The following is an 18,629-nucleotide window of genomic DNA, read 5'->3' as shown; positions in this document are numbered from 1 at the left end:
TGGAGGGGGGGGGGGGGGGCGTGGTACTGATCTCTGTAACTGGTGGGGATCCAGTGTTATCTCTCTACTGGCGTCACCTTTCACTGAGCTCTTGAGAAGGAAAATTGTCTGTACAGATTAGTTTTAGAACTAGTGGCCAGAATGAAATCTGCAGAATTTCAGAATTATAATAAAATATAGATAGCAAAAAAAAAGTTAAATTACATATTAAAAAAAATAAAAAATAAAAACTTGATTTTAACAATAGGTCATTTTCTGATGACAAATTGCTTTTACAGTTTCACACATGGAAAAGCAGGCATGCAGAAGGAAACAAATTAAGTGATTTTGTTTTGGCAGATGATGAAGAACAAAATGAAAAAAATTCCACAACATAAATACAAGCTCTCTAAAAAAGACTTACCAAGATGATTTTGCCAAGCACGTAATGTTGCCTCTTCAATAAAAGGCCTGACAATAGCAATGTCCACATGTCCTCGTTCATTGACCGGAAATGTCACTTTGAACATATCCTCCAGAACTTGTTTTTTGCTATGAATCAGCTCTATCCAAACTCTGTTGACAGCTTTCAAAAGGAGCTGGCGTCCTGTAAAACACATGCATTGCTCTTTATACAATTTTGAGTGATATCAATAAAAAAAAAATAATAATAATAATAATTGTTTATCTGAGTCATAATTCACTTTAAAATATCTTTTGCTAAAATATTACACATGCACAGTTCTCATATATGAAAACACTAGCTGAGTACACGGCGTTGCCCGGTTTTTCCTTCCTCATCCTTGTTGGGGAGGAAAATCAACAAAGGAGGAAGCTTTTGACTTCATATCCCGTCCTCATATATTGTTGTCATATCCCAACCCCATATCCCGTCCTCATATCCCGTCCTCATACCCCGACCTCCTATCTGGAACATACATAGATACACACATAGATACATACATACACACACTGAGTTATATATATATATATATATATATATATATATATATAGATAGATAGATAGATAGATAGATAGATAGACTATAGACATTTGTTGGTGGCCAATCTATAACTTTGAATTTGTATGCACTGACATTTGTTAGTGGGCTACCTGTAATTTACGAACTATTTATGTGGCCAATTGTTGGTGGTTCCCTTACATTTGGGGGGGGGACCACATGCAACTAAATTTTTTTCCATGGACATGCATTGATCAATTACCTATAACTTAGAAATAATTTCCATGGACATTTGTTAGTGGATCACCTATAGGGTTGGAACCACATTTATGGAGATTTGATGGCGAACCACGCAAAACTGTTGACAGTAAAATTTGAAATTCTTTATCCTTTGAAATTCACAGCTTTGAAACTATACTGACTATTATGGTATTAAAGGGAAAATAAACATTGTGCTTACACATGGATTTATATGCCAGCTGTTAGCGATCCAATATTTACCTTCACTAACATCCTGGTATATTCCATCTGGTTCTACCTCTGAGGGCATCATAATGTGCCAGGTGGTCATCCTGGCTTCAGCCTCCAATCCAAAGCCATCAGGGTTGCTGCAATGTGATACAGGACATCGTTAAATATGGTTTGTCCTCTAGGACAACTGATCAGCAATAAGCCGCAGTGCTCTATGATGCTTATGTTTCTATAGTAACAGAAAATAATGATGTTTTTCACGCCATTAACCTCTTTTTTCTGTTACCTTGAAAGTAACCCAGAACTGCTGAATCCAAATTTACATGCATAAACCTGCAGGCTACTTCTTTGTTTGCATATTATCCATGAGATCTATTAGCAAAGGTTTCTGACAAGTTGTAAATAGTTGTATCTAACCATTACAAATGCTGTATACATCCTGGAAACAATATAACCAGTAGATCTGATTGCCATGGTTACATAGGCTATGGGAGGATTAAGTAAATACTGAATTTAATTTATTATAAGTTACTGTAAATGTCACAATAAAGCACTGATATGGACCAGAATGTTTCTCAAGGAAAATCAAACATTCATTTAAATAGGCACTGTCATTTGAAGAAACTTTGCATAGCTCAATAGTCCAAGCAAATATGAGACATTTTGTAATATATATTATTAGACATAAATGCTTCTTTCTCCTGATATTAAGCTTTTTCCCTTACACCCCTGCCCCTCCCTCTTCTGCTGCTCAGCTCTTTCCTGTGTCTGCAAGACAAGCAATACAATTCTATTGAGGAAGGAAAAGGGAGCTCCACCCACCAGCTCTGGAAGAATTGCAAATTTAAGATGAAGCCTGCAGAGCAGAAATCTGGAAATCTGCTGAAAAATACTATCTACAAGTTATGTAATGGCCATAAATAGTGCTGCTCCTCATGGACACACACAGAGCAGCTTATCCTGAAAAGTATCTTGAAAAGAGATCCATTGCGATCTCAAGAATGTTCCTGAAGCTTCCATCAGAATGGAGTGGCAGTTGCCATGCCCACTGCTGCTACATTCAGTGTTTTTGAGAGCACTGTATGACTGGATCAAGCAATCATACACTTATCCCAAATCTTGTGGATTGGGTAAGCCTTAATGATGGCACAAACACATTAAAAGTGTATTCCGGTGGAAAACACATGTTTTCAAATCAACTCGTGCCAGAAGGTTAAACAGATTTGTAAATTACTTCTATTTAAAAAATCTAAAACCTTCCAGTACCTATTAGCTGCAGTATACCACAGAGAAAGTTGTGTAGATCCTTCCAGTCTGACTATAGTGCTCTCTGCTGACACATCTGTCCGTGTCAGGAACTGTCCAGAGCAGGAGCAAATTACCATAACAAACCTCTCCTGCAGAGGTGACAGCAGAGAGCACTGTGGTCAGACTGAAAAGAACTATACAACTTTTTCAGGAGCATACAGCAGCTATTACTGAAAGGGATAAGATTTTTATATAGTAATTTACTAATCTTTTAAACTTTCTGGCACCAGTTGATTTGGAAAAAAAAATAAAAATAAATAAATTCCCTGGTGTACCCCTTTAAAGATTTTCATAGGTATTATTAAAGCCTAGGTGTTGAAATATTTTAACTATGCAAAGAAGCTTATAAAATATATACTGCCAGAACTTGTAAGTCAAGGAACGAAAGTCAATATTTACCACCGTTATCTCTATGTCAGAATAGCTAAAGAAGTTTAAGGCTTGAGTAAAAGCATCTGCAGAACACACTGATATACCTTTTCTCGATTGCTTCATTGGGGGACACAGGACCATGGGTATATGCTGCTTGCCACTAGGAGGCTGACAGTAGGCAAAAAAACAAAAGAAGGCTGGCTCCTCCCGGCAGGATATACCCGCCTCCTGCTCTGAGCTACTCAGTTTTCAGCTTAGTGTCAGAGGAGGCAGACACAGGTCTGGGGTTTCTCCAGACCTGGTCTTATTCTTTTGTTTTTATTTCTAGTTTCAGAAGTCTAGTTAGAATTTCTCTCCCTTTTTTTGTTTTATCTAGCGTGGGGGACAGTAGCACGCTACCAACTGCTCCCCCACATGTGAGCTAGGGGCACGGTCCATTGAGGATGGCCCGTTAACCCCTCCTCGCCAGCAACCAGCGCCTGGCGGTGTACCTCTGGTCCGGTCCCCCCCACTCGCCCCTGCCATTCAGGCAAAAGGCAGGTGGCACTAGCTGGTCGAAGACTACAGAGGTAAGTATGGATTCTCTTTTGGGTAAGTATTCCCCCTCCCCCCCCTTTTCCATCATTTTAGGGGGGCTCTCTCTCCTTCTGGGGCACTGGGGGTGCATAACAGCAGCTTAGCAGCACTGAGGGTTCATACTAATAGCACTGGGAGTTAATTGACCCGCTGCTGCGCCCTCCCCTCCCCCACTCACTTTATTATGCGGCTGCATCCTGGGGCTTCTCCAGCTCATGCTGCGGGCACAAGGAGCGCTGCTCTGCTGGCCGCTCTGCAGATCATCAGTCTGCCCTTTATTCAGGGGCCGCGGGCAGCACTAATTTTTCCTTCTCGTGCCCTGATTCTCTCACGGCTGTTTGCAGGGGCGGCGCAGGTCTGCGGCGCAGGTCTCAGTGATGCCGGGTCCTCCGGCACCTCGGTTTTTCCCCCACCCTTCTTCTCACATGTCCGGAGCCGCAGCCGGTCATTAACCTGAGCCCGCGGCTCGGGCCTGCGCTAAGCTCCGCCCATTTCTTGGCGCAGCTGCCGAACATCTGTGGGGCCCTCCTTAAACTCCGGCCAATGCTGTACTAGCGTGCGCTCCTTCCACCTATCAAGGGGAGCGCGCGCGTTGAGGGGGCAGAGCTTCTTAGGTCTCACGCTATGAGGTGACCTCGCACTTTTGGCGCACGTTGGGGGTCCTCCTCCGAACCCTTCTGTCCGCCCTGCGCGTCCTTACGACGTCCTACGCGTCCTTGCCCTCAGTTCCATCAAGGGGCAGGTTTTGGCATTGTCTGTTCTTTTTCAGCGCCCTCTGGCTTCCAATCTTCATGTTCGCACCTTTTTGCAGGGTGTGGCTCACGGGGTCCCGCCTTTTCGGTCTCCCACCGCACCTTGGGACCTTAACCTTGTGTTGGATGCTCTTCAAGGCGCTCCATTTGAGCCTCTGTCTCCGATTTCCCTTTGTTTCCTCTCCTGGTATGTGGCCTTTTTGGTCGCCATCACTTCAATTCGCTGTGTCTCGGAACTGGCTGCCCTCTCCTGCTGTGCCCCCTTTCTGGTGGTTCACCAGGACAAGGTGGTTCTTTGGCCAGTGCCTTCTTTTCAGCCCAAGGTCGTGTCTTCCTTCTACCTGAACGAAGACATTGTGTTACCTTCCTTCTGTCCGTCCCCTTCTCACCCGCGAGAGCGCCGGCTTCATAAGCTGGATTTGGTCCGGGCAGTGCGGACCTATATGTCGGTCACCTCCTCCTTTCGACGGAGTGACTCTCTGTTTGTGCTTGCCGACGGGCGGCGCAAGGAGCTCTCGGCCTCGAAGTTCACAATTGCTCGGTGGATTCGCTCCGCCATTTCGGAGGCTTACCGCTGTAAGGGTCAGGTACCTCCTTTCCGCCTGATGGCTCACTCCACCTGTGCGGTGGGGGCCTCCTTGGCAGTCAGTCATGGGGCCTCGGCCCTGCAGGTTTGCAAAGTGGCAACTTGGTCGTCTTTGCAAACTTTTGCCAGGTTTTACCGTGTGCATACTTTTGCGTCCTCCGACACAGGCCTGGGCCGCAAGGTTTTGCAGGCGGCGGTTCAGGGGTCCGCCTGAGTCTTTTTCTGTCAGGGTTGGCATGCTCTCCCCAGGGACTGCTTTAGGATGTCCCATGGTCCTGTGTCCCCCAATGAAGCGATCGAGAAAAGTAGAATTTTTAGACTTACCGTAAATTCTCTTTCTCTGAGCTTCTATTGGGGGACACAGCACCCATCCATTGTTTTTTTTGCGGCCAGCTGGTTTCTGCCCTTCCGGGGTGGGGGTGTTCTCCCTTTTTAGGTCAGTTTCCCTTTTTTTCTGGGTGTTGTTCGGACAGTTTTTTCTCGGTTGGCCTCTTTCTGCTTTGGGACTAAAACTGAGTAGCTCAGAGCAGGGGGCGGGTATATCCTGTCGGGAGGAGCCAGCCTAAGTCTAAAAATTCTACTTTTTTGACAGTATCCTGGTGAATATCTTGGATTTAGCCATAAAAAAGGAAATGAATGGGGCTTAACCTTGACAGCTAACACAACGAATTTAATATGTTTAAACTTTTTCAAAAGCTGTGATCATTTATTTTTATACAATTTACTGCAATCCGCTTCTGTTGCATATGATAAACTTCCCATAGAATGTGATAGCAAGACAAACCTACCTTCCCATGTGGAGATTAATCAAGCAATGGGCAAGGCATGCAATGAAGTCTTGGTCATGATTCCCGGGTCCTAGGATCAGATTTCTATTCACTGTAAGGAGACGCAATGAATCCAATAGGGCTACTTGCTGAGGCACAGTTTTATGGGCTCTGGAAAACTGGTACAGCACAGTCCGGTTCAAGCAGTTATAAATCGCTTCAAGTGACACACCTTGGGAACGTCTTTTTGACTGTAGGAGATATTTAGAAAAATGCTTGAGAATAAGAAGCAACCCTGCACATTCATTACATTTATCCATTCATGAAAGTAGAAATGTTTTTTTCACTCAATGAATATATTTGCTCCAGACATAAACTGAGCTCAATGTTTACACACTTGTGTTGTGACAGTGGATATAATCTGCTTTAAGGCAGAAGTGGCCATGGATTGTTACAATGCCTGTTACAGAGAATTTCCTCTTTTGCATCAAATCTATTGGTGAGTGCTACCTTTTTATTCATCTCTGCTCTTTGAATATCGACTAAGACTTTTTCGTTTTTCACAGTAATTTTCTAGATTTAGTTGCTGTGATTATACTTACATAGGGGGAGGGGTCTAAAATAGAGGATGCCCCATTATAGTGTCCATGTATTCTATTAGGTCATAGGCACTGTCTTCCTTGAAAATCAAGAAGCCCGTCACCCCTTCCCCCACTGTCCCCAAATAATAAAGTAAAAGTGGTTTAATAGCAGCAATGTTTGCCTCACCTGTGAGATGAGCTGGATAATGCACTCTACAACCAGTTTGGAGTCTTTATTAAACATTCCTTGCCACAGCTTGTCCACAACTCGCTGGGTGAAATAAAAGACATTATTTACCAGTACCTGATAACTACCCCCACTGGTCACTGGCAAGGAAACATCTTCACCTGTAAGATAAAAAAAATAACAAAAACATTACACTGAAGGGAGAATATAAATAACCATGGAGTATATCATGTATCTAGCAATCTACCAATCATTCATTCATAGATATTATACATTTTACGATAGTCAGTGGCTGTAACATAAATATGTACTACTTAGTAATGTATTCTATGACAGTCTATTTCCTTTGCCCTGTTTCACTCCAGAGTGTATTTTCTACAGATGTACAGATTTCTGAGGGGAATTCAGTAGGAGTTACCCTTAGGGTCCTAGTGATGGATCCTGCAGCTACATCCCCCCTCAGATGTCACCCATCAAGCTGCAGTGACTGAGAAGAACCATCTAAGCCACAGTAAGGAGGACTGAGAAAACCCTACATCTTACTGGTGAGAGGGTAAGAAGCGAGCTGCCTTAGTGCTGAAGGGAATGATCTCAGACCGTAGTGGCAGTTGCAGGAAGCCAGAAATGTATAATTTCAGTCCGATTCATATAAAAATGTACTAAAAATCCAATGTAGACACTTTTTGTTTGTAAAGATCATGGTGTAAAAGCTGGACAATCACTTAAAAAGGGAATGTGTCACCATGTTTTTTTCATTTAAAAGAGGAAATTAACAGATTTTTTTAAAGCTTTTTTTGCATTTTATTTGACCACAGTTCAGAAAATGTGAAAAATTATTGACCAATTTTTGATATTTTCTGCTGCAGTTTTTTGATCAGTTTACATCAATTTTTTATCTGTTTATTTCTCCTTCTGAGCAGACTGAGTTAAACTGGACATAACAGAAGGTCAAAAACCAGACTCAAACGAAACCCCGGAACACCTTATGGTGACATCTGGAACAATAGGCTGTAATATAAATTTTTACCGTATGTAAGAGTTCAGTCTTTAGTCTGTTTTTTTGTCCAGACAAAAATTTTTTTTTTGATAAGGCAAAAAATACTAGCTGCAAATGGAACTGAAGCAAACCAAGATAAACTCATCACAACAATGACCCATAGACAACAATGGGATAAGTTTATGTTAGTTTTACTAGTAATAAGATAAAAGGTCCAGCACTCACCAAAAGCTGCAGTGAAGGTGAATCTTTTATTCACATGTCAGGATAGAAACAGGACGCGTTTTTTTCAATACCACTGTGCAGATGCCAACCAAATGGTGCAGTGCAGAGGTAAAGGAGAGTAGGTTGCTTCAGTGTGATTTTTATTGGACTGGAGTCTCCCCCAGGATTTTAACTTAAGTGGACAAAAAATCCACATAGTCTCTGCACAGTGTTACAAGTAGCTATTGCTAAAAGTGACTGATCATCAGCATCCATGGCAATGGATTCTGGGCTCCAAAATAATGGCATTAAACTTCCCCAGTACTATTACACTGTTAACTGCAAACATGTATGCCATAGAGTATGTGCAGTTCACAGCTGATAAGGCTCCAGCTGATAAGGCTCCAGCATAGGGTCGCCCTTAATCCCTACTTTCTTATGCCCTGGGATTGCAGTACATTGACCCACTACGAAGATGCTATTGCAAATAGCAACCCTATTTGAAACAAAAAAATTACTAATCTAATAAACATAAACACTATAAATTACTTCTAAATATTTTTATTTAAATATAAATTTCTGATCATTTCTAATACTATTAAAAAATACAACACATTTTCCTTAAGCAGATGCATACACGGGGGATAAACTGACTGATCTCAGATTGCCCTGCATCCTTCCATTTTTACAGTACTTTTGCTTTTCTATCCTGGTAAACCATCAAGAGTACCCGTTGGGATCCTCACACTCAGAGTTCAGAATGGGTTTCTGTTTTTTCATTTTACTAGATGTGGTTCTCATTTTTTCAGATGGTAAAACTTCTCTTATGTGTACTGGAAAACTACAAACTTGCAATATTATTTTATTTTAGTAATCTTTTAGATAGATGCTGCCAGGGTGGTCATCAGAAGAGCAGGAGCCCCCACAGCTGTCAGTAACTCATTATTGTAAGCTCCAGGTCAGTCTTCTACTCCACTTGAAAGACAGTAAGGCACAGTAACATGGGAGCCCTGGAGCAGATGTGCTTCAGACAATGAACAGAAGTTCCCTTTATGGCACCTGAGAGCTGCTCTACTGAAGATGCCTTAAGGTGATCTTGTGGAGGGATTTTGTCTTGAATAACAATAATCAGCTAAAATGGAAGGACATTATATGCACTAAGCTTCCCTATATGACAACATATGCTTGAATCTACAGTATATATCTAGATAGATCAATACATAGCGTACTTACATAGCAGAGCTATTTAGTGATACTCAGTACATGACAAAATGCAGTTATTTGTGGGTATAAAGTTTAGATAGATAGATGAAAATGAATATGAGATAAATGAATAAGAGATAGTTAAATAGATAATCAAGTGTTGATTAGCATTTCTGCCAGCCTACTGATGTAGTTACCGATATGCTGGGAAACTATCAAAATGACATGTTAACTTATACAAGCTCAGACAGGCACAGCTTCCACTCATTTCAAAGGCCGGAACGTAGTGAGCTAGTGACTACGTCCGGGTCCTCTTCCGAATGTATCCAAGCTTTGTCTCAGACTGAAAGTGCTGAAAGCTACACTTCTCAGTATTAGTCAAATCTTGAATATGCTCTGGAAATAACCCGAATGTAGTCACTAGTTGACTACCTTCAGGCCATTAAAATAAATGGGCCCAGTGTCTTTCTAGACATGGTACGCCAGCATGTCATTTTGACAGTTTCAATATATTTCGGCACCTCAGAGGCACAAATCATGTTGAGAACCTTGCCTAAGAAACAGGGGCAGGCCTCCTCAATACAGTGATGTATGATTAATTCTAAAAAGCTGCGACATTTCAGGGAAAGTATAGTTTTAAGCCTGTCTGAAGAACAGGTATCCAAGCTTCTTCCCACCCCGCTGGCCTGATTGACAAGTCTTTCCCTATTTGAATACATAAGCAGAGAACTCTAACGATCAAGGCCAGCAGAGGGGAAAAGACAGTTGGGACCGCCCCAGTGACTTAAAGCTCTGTTCCCAGACAGTCTTAAAACAATGATGTCAGAGTAAATGGAAGTTGGTTGTAATGAAGAAGTTGTAATAAGGGTGCCTGCGCCTGTCTGAGACTCTGTCACTATGAAATTGTTGACATTTTTCTTGCTATTGATATATCTGGCTGTAGTACTGCTTAAAAATTCTAAGGAGAAATTGGCTTATTTGGTTGGAACAATGAAGCCACTAGAACTGTAAGGGTATGGTCACACGTAACTGATCCGCAGTGTATTTTACGCTGCAGATCCGCCGGTGACCTGGCCCATAGTGTGCCTCCAGCTGTTGCCACCCCCCTGTACCAACTCACCCCCTGTCCTGCTCGCAGCAGCAATCCGCCGCACCGAGCAGCCACACAGGGGCCTGAAAGTGGGCGAGTACACTGCGCAAGCGTACACCTGTTGGTACAGGCTTGTAGTGCGGTTGACACTGATGAAAATGGTACTTGGCGTTCCTAGCTTAGTGTCTCCGCTCTTCAGTAGTACCCGGTCTTCAGTATTTGCAAATATGGAGTTTGAGGCACAGGGGGGTTCCCAAGCCCCGGGTGCACGGTGAGATCCAGTTGGTGTATTCATAGTAACACCTCCTCCCCTGTGCTGTGCCTGCGGAGGCTCAGTACAGGGGAAGAGGCGTTACCCTGAAGATCCAAGACAAACATCACCATGCACGAGGAGCTTGGGAACACACCCATACATCAAGCTCCACATTTTTCACTGGATAACCCCATTTTCACTGGATAACCCCATTAAAAGCATATTTCTATACATGATACAGAAAGTTGTAAGAATGTCTCATTTATATGAAAAACCGGTCCACATACCTAACAGAACATCAGCAGCCAGAAGATGGTCCATTACACTGTCTAATACATAGGTCTGGAATTCCTTTTGCTGAGCTCTAGTAGATCTTTCAGGAGAAGCCTGCAAAACAATTACCATTTATATATTATTTTTTTATTTATTTTAATTGTAGGCAGAATTACAATGAAAGGTGACACTTATATTAAAGTGTTTTATTTTATATTTTTTGGAGCATCTTTATGCATTTCTTTTTGTTTAACCAAGTGTTTTTCAGCACATTTTACTGGCATTTTATCTAAATCAGGTGTTTGCTTGCAATTGGTGTTTTGAAGTACGTACACAAGAAAGCACAAAGACATATGTGTCATTTGTATGTAAAATAGCCATATCAGGGCCTATAAAAGCACCATGCTGTATTTTTTATTTATTTTTAAAGCTACATGTATATTATCAAGCGTTTCTCCACATAACTGAACGTGGAAAAAAAGATGTGAAATGGAAATATTTTGAGGAATAAAACTGCCATTTAACACCTCAAAATACCCTCTAAAAAACTATGCGTGAACACAGCCTATCATTGTCACAGTCGTCCATTCAGCTCAGCACAGAAACAACTGAGCGATTTACCTCTAAGAGTAGGTCTATCAAAGGAGTCTGCTTGCTGGCAGGAGTCAGGCAGAGGTTTTCAATGACAAGTACTCTCATGAAATCAAACACAAACTTCTTGGCAGGGTGGCTGGTCAGGTAAGTCTTGGAGCCGACATTACAGTATTCAGATTGGCTTCTGTTCATTCCAGAGTCAGATGCAAAGGCTTTAAATTCTTCAGCAGGCGATCCCACTTCATCATCAAGGTCGGTGACCTAGAACATCAAATGAGTTACAAGATTTTCTAATAACATATCCAAGTCTTGTAATTCATTCTATACATGGCTATAGACACAGATATTTGGGTTTTATTTACTAACGTGATCCCGAGTCTTTTTTGTCGGGTTTTGCTGCCAAAGTGTGTCGCACGTCCTTTGCGACACAATTTGCGACCCAAAAAACCAAAGCCCTCCATTTTACAAGAAAAACCCGAAAAGTGGGCATGGTCACTGGGTAAAGTGGGCGTGGTCCTGACAAAAAGGGCGTGTTCCCAACAGTTTTGAAAAATCCCAACATATTTACTAAGGTTTCCACAGATACTGAGGAAAACCCGACAGATCAGAACAGTTGTAAAAAAAGCAAAAAGTAGGGAAAAGTGCAAAATGTAGAGAAACCTTAGTAAATACCTAGGGAAAATACCAGTCGGAAATCAAAACCCACAAAGAAACCTACACTCCACTCTTAGTAAATAAACCCCATTGTGTACAATGACAACATTATAAAGTGATACATTTATCTATAAGAGAAGCTCTGTCTACAGTACTAACATTACTGTGCTATCATGAAAAGCCAACTGTACTCTCCTTTCTGAGAGGGCCCGTTCAGCCCTAAAGAAGGTGTAAATTCAGAAAACGACCTATATGTTAAATCAAGTTTTAAGATTTTTTTTTCAAAATGTTCTAGTTTACATCTAAAATTTAAAATAATGATAAAATCGTGGCATTATTACTTTGGACACTAAGCCTAATAATAGCCTGACACTTCCTGTTCTTTAAAGATCACTTCTTAGCAGTTTTAATCACTATAATTATGGACAATGAAGGGTAACACCTCTATTATTACAATGGAGGAAGAGAACACGGGATCCACTATTTCCAATAGGTGATTGTCACAACTCCTCTTCTTCACTTTTCTACATAGAAACCTCTGCACATGGCACAGAGTCTGCCTACAACACTTTCCAATAAAATTCAAGTTTTCCATTGTCTATGTGGCTGCTGTAAAGCAAATATCGGAAGTGCTGTTAACTGAGCAGAGCATGAACAGAAAAAAAAATGAAGATAAAAAAACATAATAACATAATAGAAAATACATTTTACTTTCTGATACCTATAAACAAAGAAAACAAAAATGTAGGTGATGCCTTCACTTTAGGCACCAGCTGCGCCTCTAATAGTTTTCTCACTACATTTAACACTTGCTTGGTTTTAGTAGATGACATTACATTTGTTGTGTACTGACAAACCTAAATAAATCAGAGATTGTGACAAAATGGCAGCAATAGAAAATTAGCTTTGTACATAGAGACGGAAATGTCTTTGTGACAGCCACCTGCAATATGCTACTACTTGGCACCAGAGGCCTAACTGCAGATGAACAAGATAACACAGCTCATTGACACAATGAGCACAGGCCTGCTCCAGACCATGTAGTAACAGCCTCCAATCCTAAGAGACCTATTCAGCTCCATCTGTCACACATGCAGATCAGTAATACAAAGAAAATCTTTATATGCTCTGCAAAATATCTGCACGACAGGCATATACTACCAATAGTGCTCTGTATGATACCAGTATGCTCTGTAAACCAGTATGATCAGGTTCAAACAACGCATCCATCACAAAGCTCCGGCAAAGTCTCCACTTTACACGATCATAACGTGAGTCAAGAGTAAAAAGTCTCACAATGCAGAATTTACAGAAGACATTATGAATAATGAAATTACAAATGGAACAAACATATGAAGTCCATTATATTTATTTATTTGTCGTACAAGCATTAATATCCAAGGCAAAGTTCATACTGCCGTCATAAGGTTCTGTTTGGAATATATCCGTATTAATATGGAGTGAAAAATTTTACTCTGGCCATCCACTTAATCCCCTTAAAAAAGGCTAAAAGAGTTATGGTCATTAACCCCTTAATGACCAGGCCATTTATCATTTTTGCACTTTCATTTTTTCCTCCTCACCTTCTAAAAATCATGACGCTTTCAATTTTGCACCTACAGACCCATATGATGGCTTCTTTTTGGCGCCACCAATTGTACTATACTTTGTAATGACATCAATCATTTCACCAAAAAATTTACGACAAAACTAGGTCACCTAATTTATACAAGTTTTATTTTATTTTACTATTTAAAAAAAAAAATTTTTTTACTACTAAGCTGCAACAATTATGCTTCTCACCAAGCATTTGTTTTTTATTCACTGGGGTGGAATATCTGTTTTTATGTATTCTATGTAAACACCTTTTGCTCTGACGTCATACAGGTAGGTGGATATAACCACCTGGATGTGGGAGCAAAGGCGTGGTCTGAAGAAGCGCCTGGAGGAAGCGTGAAATAGCTGTTACCTTTGCTCGGTGTGCTGCGTCCACACCTGTCCGATTCTTTCCTGCACCAATGCAATAAAGAAACAGAATTGTGCACTATTCCCGGTTAGGAGTGCATCCTTTATCCACTGTATTTGCTTTAAAAAAAAAATGATAACTACAAGCACCATAATTTGTATGTGTAAAATTGTCATCTTCTGACCCCTATAACTTTTTTTATTTTTCCACATATAGGGCAGTATGAGGGCTAATTTTTTGGACCATGATCTGAAGTTTTTTATCGGTACCATTTTTGTTTTGATGGAACTTTTTGATCACTTTTTATACATTTTTTTATGGTATACAAAGTGACCAAAGATACGCAATTTAGGACTTTGGAATTTTTTTATGAGTGCGCCATTGACTGTGCAGTTTAATTAACATTATATTTTTATAGTTTGGACATTTACGCACATGGAGATACCACATATGTTTATATTTATTTTTGTTTACATGTTTTTTTTGGGGGGGAGGGGAAAGGGGGGTTATTCAAACTTTTATTAGGGAAGGGGTTAAATCACATTTATAATTTTTTTCCCTTTTTACACATTTATAGCCCCCATAGGGGACTATAACATACAATCTTCTGATTGCATATAGTGATCAATGCTATGCCATAGCAAAGCATTGATCAGTGTTATCGGCGCTCCATTGCTCCAGCCTCGATCTCAGGCATGGAGCAATCAAGCAACGATCGGATGCCGAAGAGGAAGGTAGAGACCCTCCTCGTGTGTCCTCAGTTGATAGGGACACCGCGGTTTCACCAAATAAATGCAGGCTCTATGGATATGGTCAATATCCATGCTCTAGGAGCTTTGCTGGGACAAACAGCAAACATATGCTGCAAACAGTGTGAGCACACCCTAAGAATAATAATGTCATCTATATGAAGTCATCAAAATTAATTCTTAATCAGAGTTCTTGCTCCTTTCATGTAATTATTTATTCAAATTTAAAGGGCTGAATGTAGATTCTGTCTGTATATGTGAATTCAACCAGACAGGTCTAAATCTAAATGTCGGGTAAGTTGGTGTTCTGCTAATGAACAGACCCCAGCTGTATGATGTGACATTTACAGGTCTATGTGAAGGGGTTCTTCTAGGTGCCACTGTACATGTGGCTGGTTTACAAGCCTACAGACACCACTGGGAATCACGGTCATTTTATTCATGGCTTCCTAATTGCTTTCTTGTCTCAGCTTGCTCATTAGCTTTGTTGATGAATGTCAACATGATATTTATTCATACTCTGCATAAGCTTATAAGCAGTGGAGATAAAAAAAAAAAAAACAACAAAACAAAACTGTTCAATTGTGAGGGCAGTTCAAAAGGTGACAACTCGAGATGAGCAAACCTCTTTAAATTTGTTCTATCCAACTCATAGTGTAGGGCATCATTGAAACTATGTTCAGAAGCAGGGATTTAGTAAGCGTCACCACTCACTGAGTACATTTGCTATGCATCCACCCCATTAAGATTGTGCAGTGGCTGCACCAGGAAAAAAAAATCCGAAATTGGTTGGGAAATCTCCCTTATTGTGTTTTTTTCATAGCACATAACATTTTATTTGTGAGGGTACATCATTTAACATTACTTTATTGTGTACATATTTATTGATTATGGATGTACTATGGAGGATGTAGCATTGTGATATTATTGTTATTATTCCTTCATGCAGTTGTTCATATCGGTCCTCTCCCATTGTTGTTAGGCTCTTTTGAGCTTTGTAAGTGTTTTTAATTGTGTGCCTTTTATTTTGTGTTGCCCTTATAAAAATTTCCAATTTATTTTTGTACTATATGGGTGTGTGTTGCCTATAGTGTGTTCGCTTTGTTTTCTTTGGGTCACGAGGGGGTGTGACGTGATGTCACGAGGGTGTGTGGCATGACGTCACATCTCCGTCTCTGGAGCAGCGCCTGGCACAGAATGCCGGGTGCTGCAGAGAGATTGCGGGGGGGGAGGGGTCCCAGCGGCGGGACCTCCACATAGTTTGGATAGGGGACAAGATGTCTAATACGGAAATACCCCTTTAAATAGAACAATTACAACATTTCTGTTTGTAAAAGAAAAAGAATCCACACACTTTGGATACATATTAAAAACTAATATATGGCTATTTTTACTTTCTAGTTGAAAGTGCCATTTACAGGACTAACTGTAGGATTTATGGTGGGTCAGGATGAACTATGGATAGCTTTCAAGGGTTAACAAAAAGCACTTGCTTATTACCATTTCAGAGTATGGTCGAATGTTGAAGGGGAACACGGTGGCTGCCAGGGCACATAGAAAGTCAGGGCTGATCCACATTGGAGAAAGATCTGGAACATTGTGATAAAGGTAGCGGAAGAATTGCATCAATGTTACTGGATACTCCCGAAGCCAGGAACCTTCTTCCTCAGACTGCCATGGCTGTGTAAAAATGGAAAAAAAATAGGAATAAGGGAGACCATTTATATTTATTAAGTAGACTTACAGAGGGTGCACTACAATAAACTTTATCTCAAAGAGCACTTACAGAATTCAGCATTGTCCTGAGCATGCCCAGCAACAACAACGCAGCTTCTGTGCAAACATTGTGGATAGAGGAGAAGACATTTCCACTTGATGCAGGCACCCCAAAGATAACAGTCCAGATGGAGTCCAGGTCAAACTAAGTGAGAAAAGCATGGTCTCATATTTTGTGACACCTGATGACACAAAGAATCTGGAATCTGACCAAACACTTGAGCTAAAACATATGCCAGCTGGCACTGAGGACAAATCCTGTCTCGCTCATCAACAGCTTAGAGCCACCGTAAGAAAGAAAGCCCATACAAGCCTTCTATATGCCAGCTGGGGGTACTGGTACTAAATAGGGTCAAACCAAAGAAAGCAGGAAACTATAAGTGGGAATGTAACTGAGGCCAGCAACAGATTAGCATGTATTATAGCTATCTGTTGGTCATGGGTGGATCTATGTGGCAAGCTTATGCAATCTTGTCTCTGAATGCCAGAATCAGATCACATGACACAGTATAGATAAATACCACAGTATAGATGAGTATCCCAGCTACTTAGTAACCTTATCATGGTGCAGGTCTGTAAGTAACAAAGCACCCAAAAAATGTTGTTCATGGTTGCGTACATAAAAAAGGAGAGTTTCACTGCAAAAGAAGAGTAAGCCCTTTTCCGGTGCCAGCCTTTAAGTGGCAGTACATATGGGTAAAGATCCTAGCAATGATGGTGAACAAAAGGATTTTCAGATGACAGTATTGCTCATATTAAAGCTCCTTATCAGCCTTAATTCACCTCTATTAAGGTATGAAGAGCCAATCTAAGTAAAGGACACACATATACTTATCTTACTGGTTAATTCCTACCTGGCAACCCCGGTTACTTCGGTTGCTGGTGACAGGTGCACTGACCTGCAAGTTTTCAGGCAGTTCAGTGACAGGCTGCTGTAGGAACAGTGCCATGAGCAGAAAGTAAAGTGCAGGTACATTAGTGTGCTTGGGGAGAAGTGACTGAAGAACCGGAAAGCCAGGAAAATGACAAGCATCGCGGTTTATCTCCCTGACCGTTGACCTGCCTCCAGCACTCCTTCCAACGTTGAAGCCTGCAGGGCAAAAATAGTTTTGAATTAATTTAGGTAACCTTAAAATAGACTTTGTTAACATTTTGCTTCCTAACCCAAGTTCAGCAACTAAAGTGTTGTAAAGCAGATCGAATAATATATGTTGTATTATTCTCAAAGTTTATTACAGTATATGACATACAAATTAAAGATCTCTGACCAAAAACTGAAACCTGTTACTTACAAGTGATGTACACCCTGGGATGACCCCTTTCCATATGCCCAGTTGAGAACAACTCTATTAGGAAATTGATGCAAACAACTGCACTCGCTCTCTGTCTTTTCTGTGACACAGCAATGCATTGGGTGCTTTCGTTTTCCTGATCCACGGATCACTATTAGCAAGAGCTGCTGCTCCATCTTTAAAGGGGTACTCCGGTGGAAAACTTTTTTTTTTTTATCAACTGGTGCCAGAAAGTTTGTAAATTACTTAATTAAAAAATCTTAATCCTTCCAGTACTACTTAGCTGCTGAATAATACAGAGGAAATTCTTTTCTTTTTGGAAAACAGAGCTCTCTGCAGACATCATTACCACAGTGCTCTCTGCTGACATCTCTGTCCATTTTAGGAACTGTCCAGAGTAGGAGAAAATCCCCATAGAAAACATATGCTGCTCTGGACAGTTCCTAAAATGGAAAGAGATGTCAGCAGAGAGCACTGTGGTCATAATGTCAGCAGAGAGCACTGTGTTCCAACAAGAAAAGAATTTCCTCTGTAGTATTCAGCAGCTAATAAGTACTGGAAGGATTAAGATTTTTTAATAGAAGTAATTTACAAATCTGTTTAACTTTCTGGCACCAGTTTATAAAAAAAAAAAAAAAAAAAAGTTTTCCACCGGAGTACCCCTTTAAAAAGCACACACTCTTTATACCTAATTATCGAATTAATTGGTTATAAGTGTGCTGATTAAAGGGGAGACCTACCTAAGATGGGAGAAAAAATTGCAAGAGGGACCATACTAACAAAAGGGAGGACCTACCTAATGGGGGGCTATTGGTGCAAAGAGGCAATAGGGGCTTTACCTATCTGGCTCCCTAATGGGAAGTCTACAAGGGACATCTATCTTCCTATTGTATAAGGGCAAAGGGAGAAATAACTTCTATGTGGCAAATCTAGCTTGACCTGTCCTACAGTTTAGCTACATGAGTTTAGACAGGAATACTCCACTAAAAACCTATGTGCGGCCAGTCGATTTAAATTTTTCAGCCCCCACCTACTAC

General features: G+C 40.8%; 1 protein-coding gene across 4 annotated transcripts in view; it reads right to left on the bottom strand.

Annotated features, from left to right (window-relative positions):
• WDFY3 (WD repeat and FYVE domain containing 3) overlaps positions 1–18,629 on the bottom strand; it is a 250,866-nt gene that overhangs the window by 59,532 nt on the left and 172,705 nt on the right. For 3 of the 4 annotated variants that reach the window (XM_056568763.1, XM_056568762.1, XM_056568765.1), the window contains 9 exons: positions 17,155–17,390; positions 16,311–16,445; positions 16,025–16,204; positions 11,183–11,416; positions 10,576–10,675; positions 6,542–6,702; positions 5,795–6,024; positions 1,443–1,549; positions 404–586 (listed from right to left, as the gene is read on the bottom strand). In XM_056568763.1, the coding sequence (XP_056424738.1) occupies positions 404–586; positions 1,443–1,549; positions 5,795–6,024; positions 6,542–6,702; positions 10,576–10,675; positions 11,183–11,416; positions 16,025–16,204; positions 16,311–16,445; positions 17,155–17,390 (1,566 nt within the window). The remainder of the gene's footprint in view (positions 1–403; positions 587–1,442; positions 1,550–5,794; positions 6,025–6,541; positions 6,703–10,575; positions 10,676–11,182; positions 11,417–16,024; positions 16,205–16,310; positions 16,446–17,154; positions 17,391–18,629) is intronic. The other variant, XM_056568764.1, reaches the window with a different exon arrangement.

The sequence above is a fragment of the Hyla sarda genome, chromosome 1, assembly GCF_029499605.1.
Source record: "Hyla sarda isolate aHylSar1 chromosome 1, aHylSar1.hap1, whole genome shotgun sequence".
Lineage (NCBI taxonomy): Eukaryota > Metazoa > Chordata > Amphibia > Anura > Hylidae > Hyla > Hyla sarda.
This window is presented reverse-complemented; position numbering and strand designations above follow the sequence as displayed.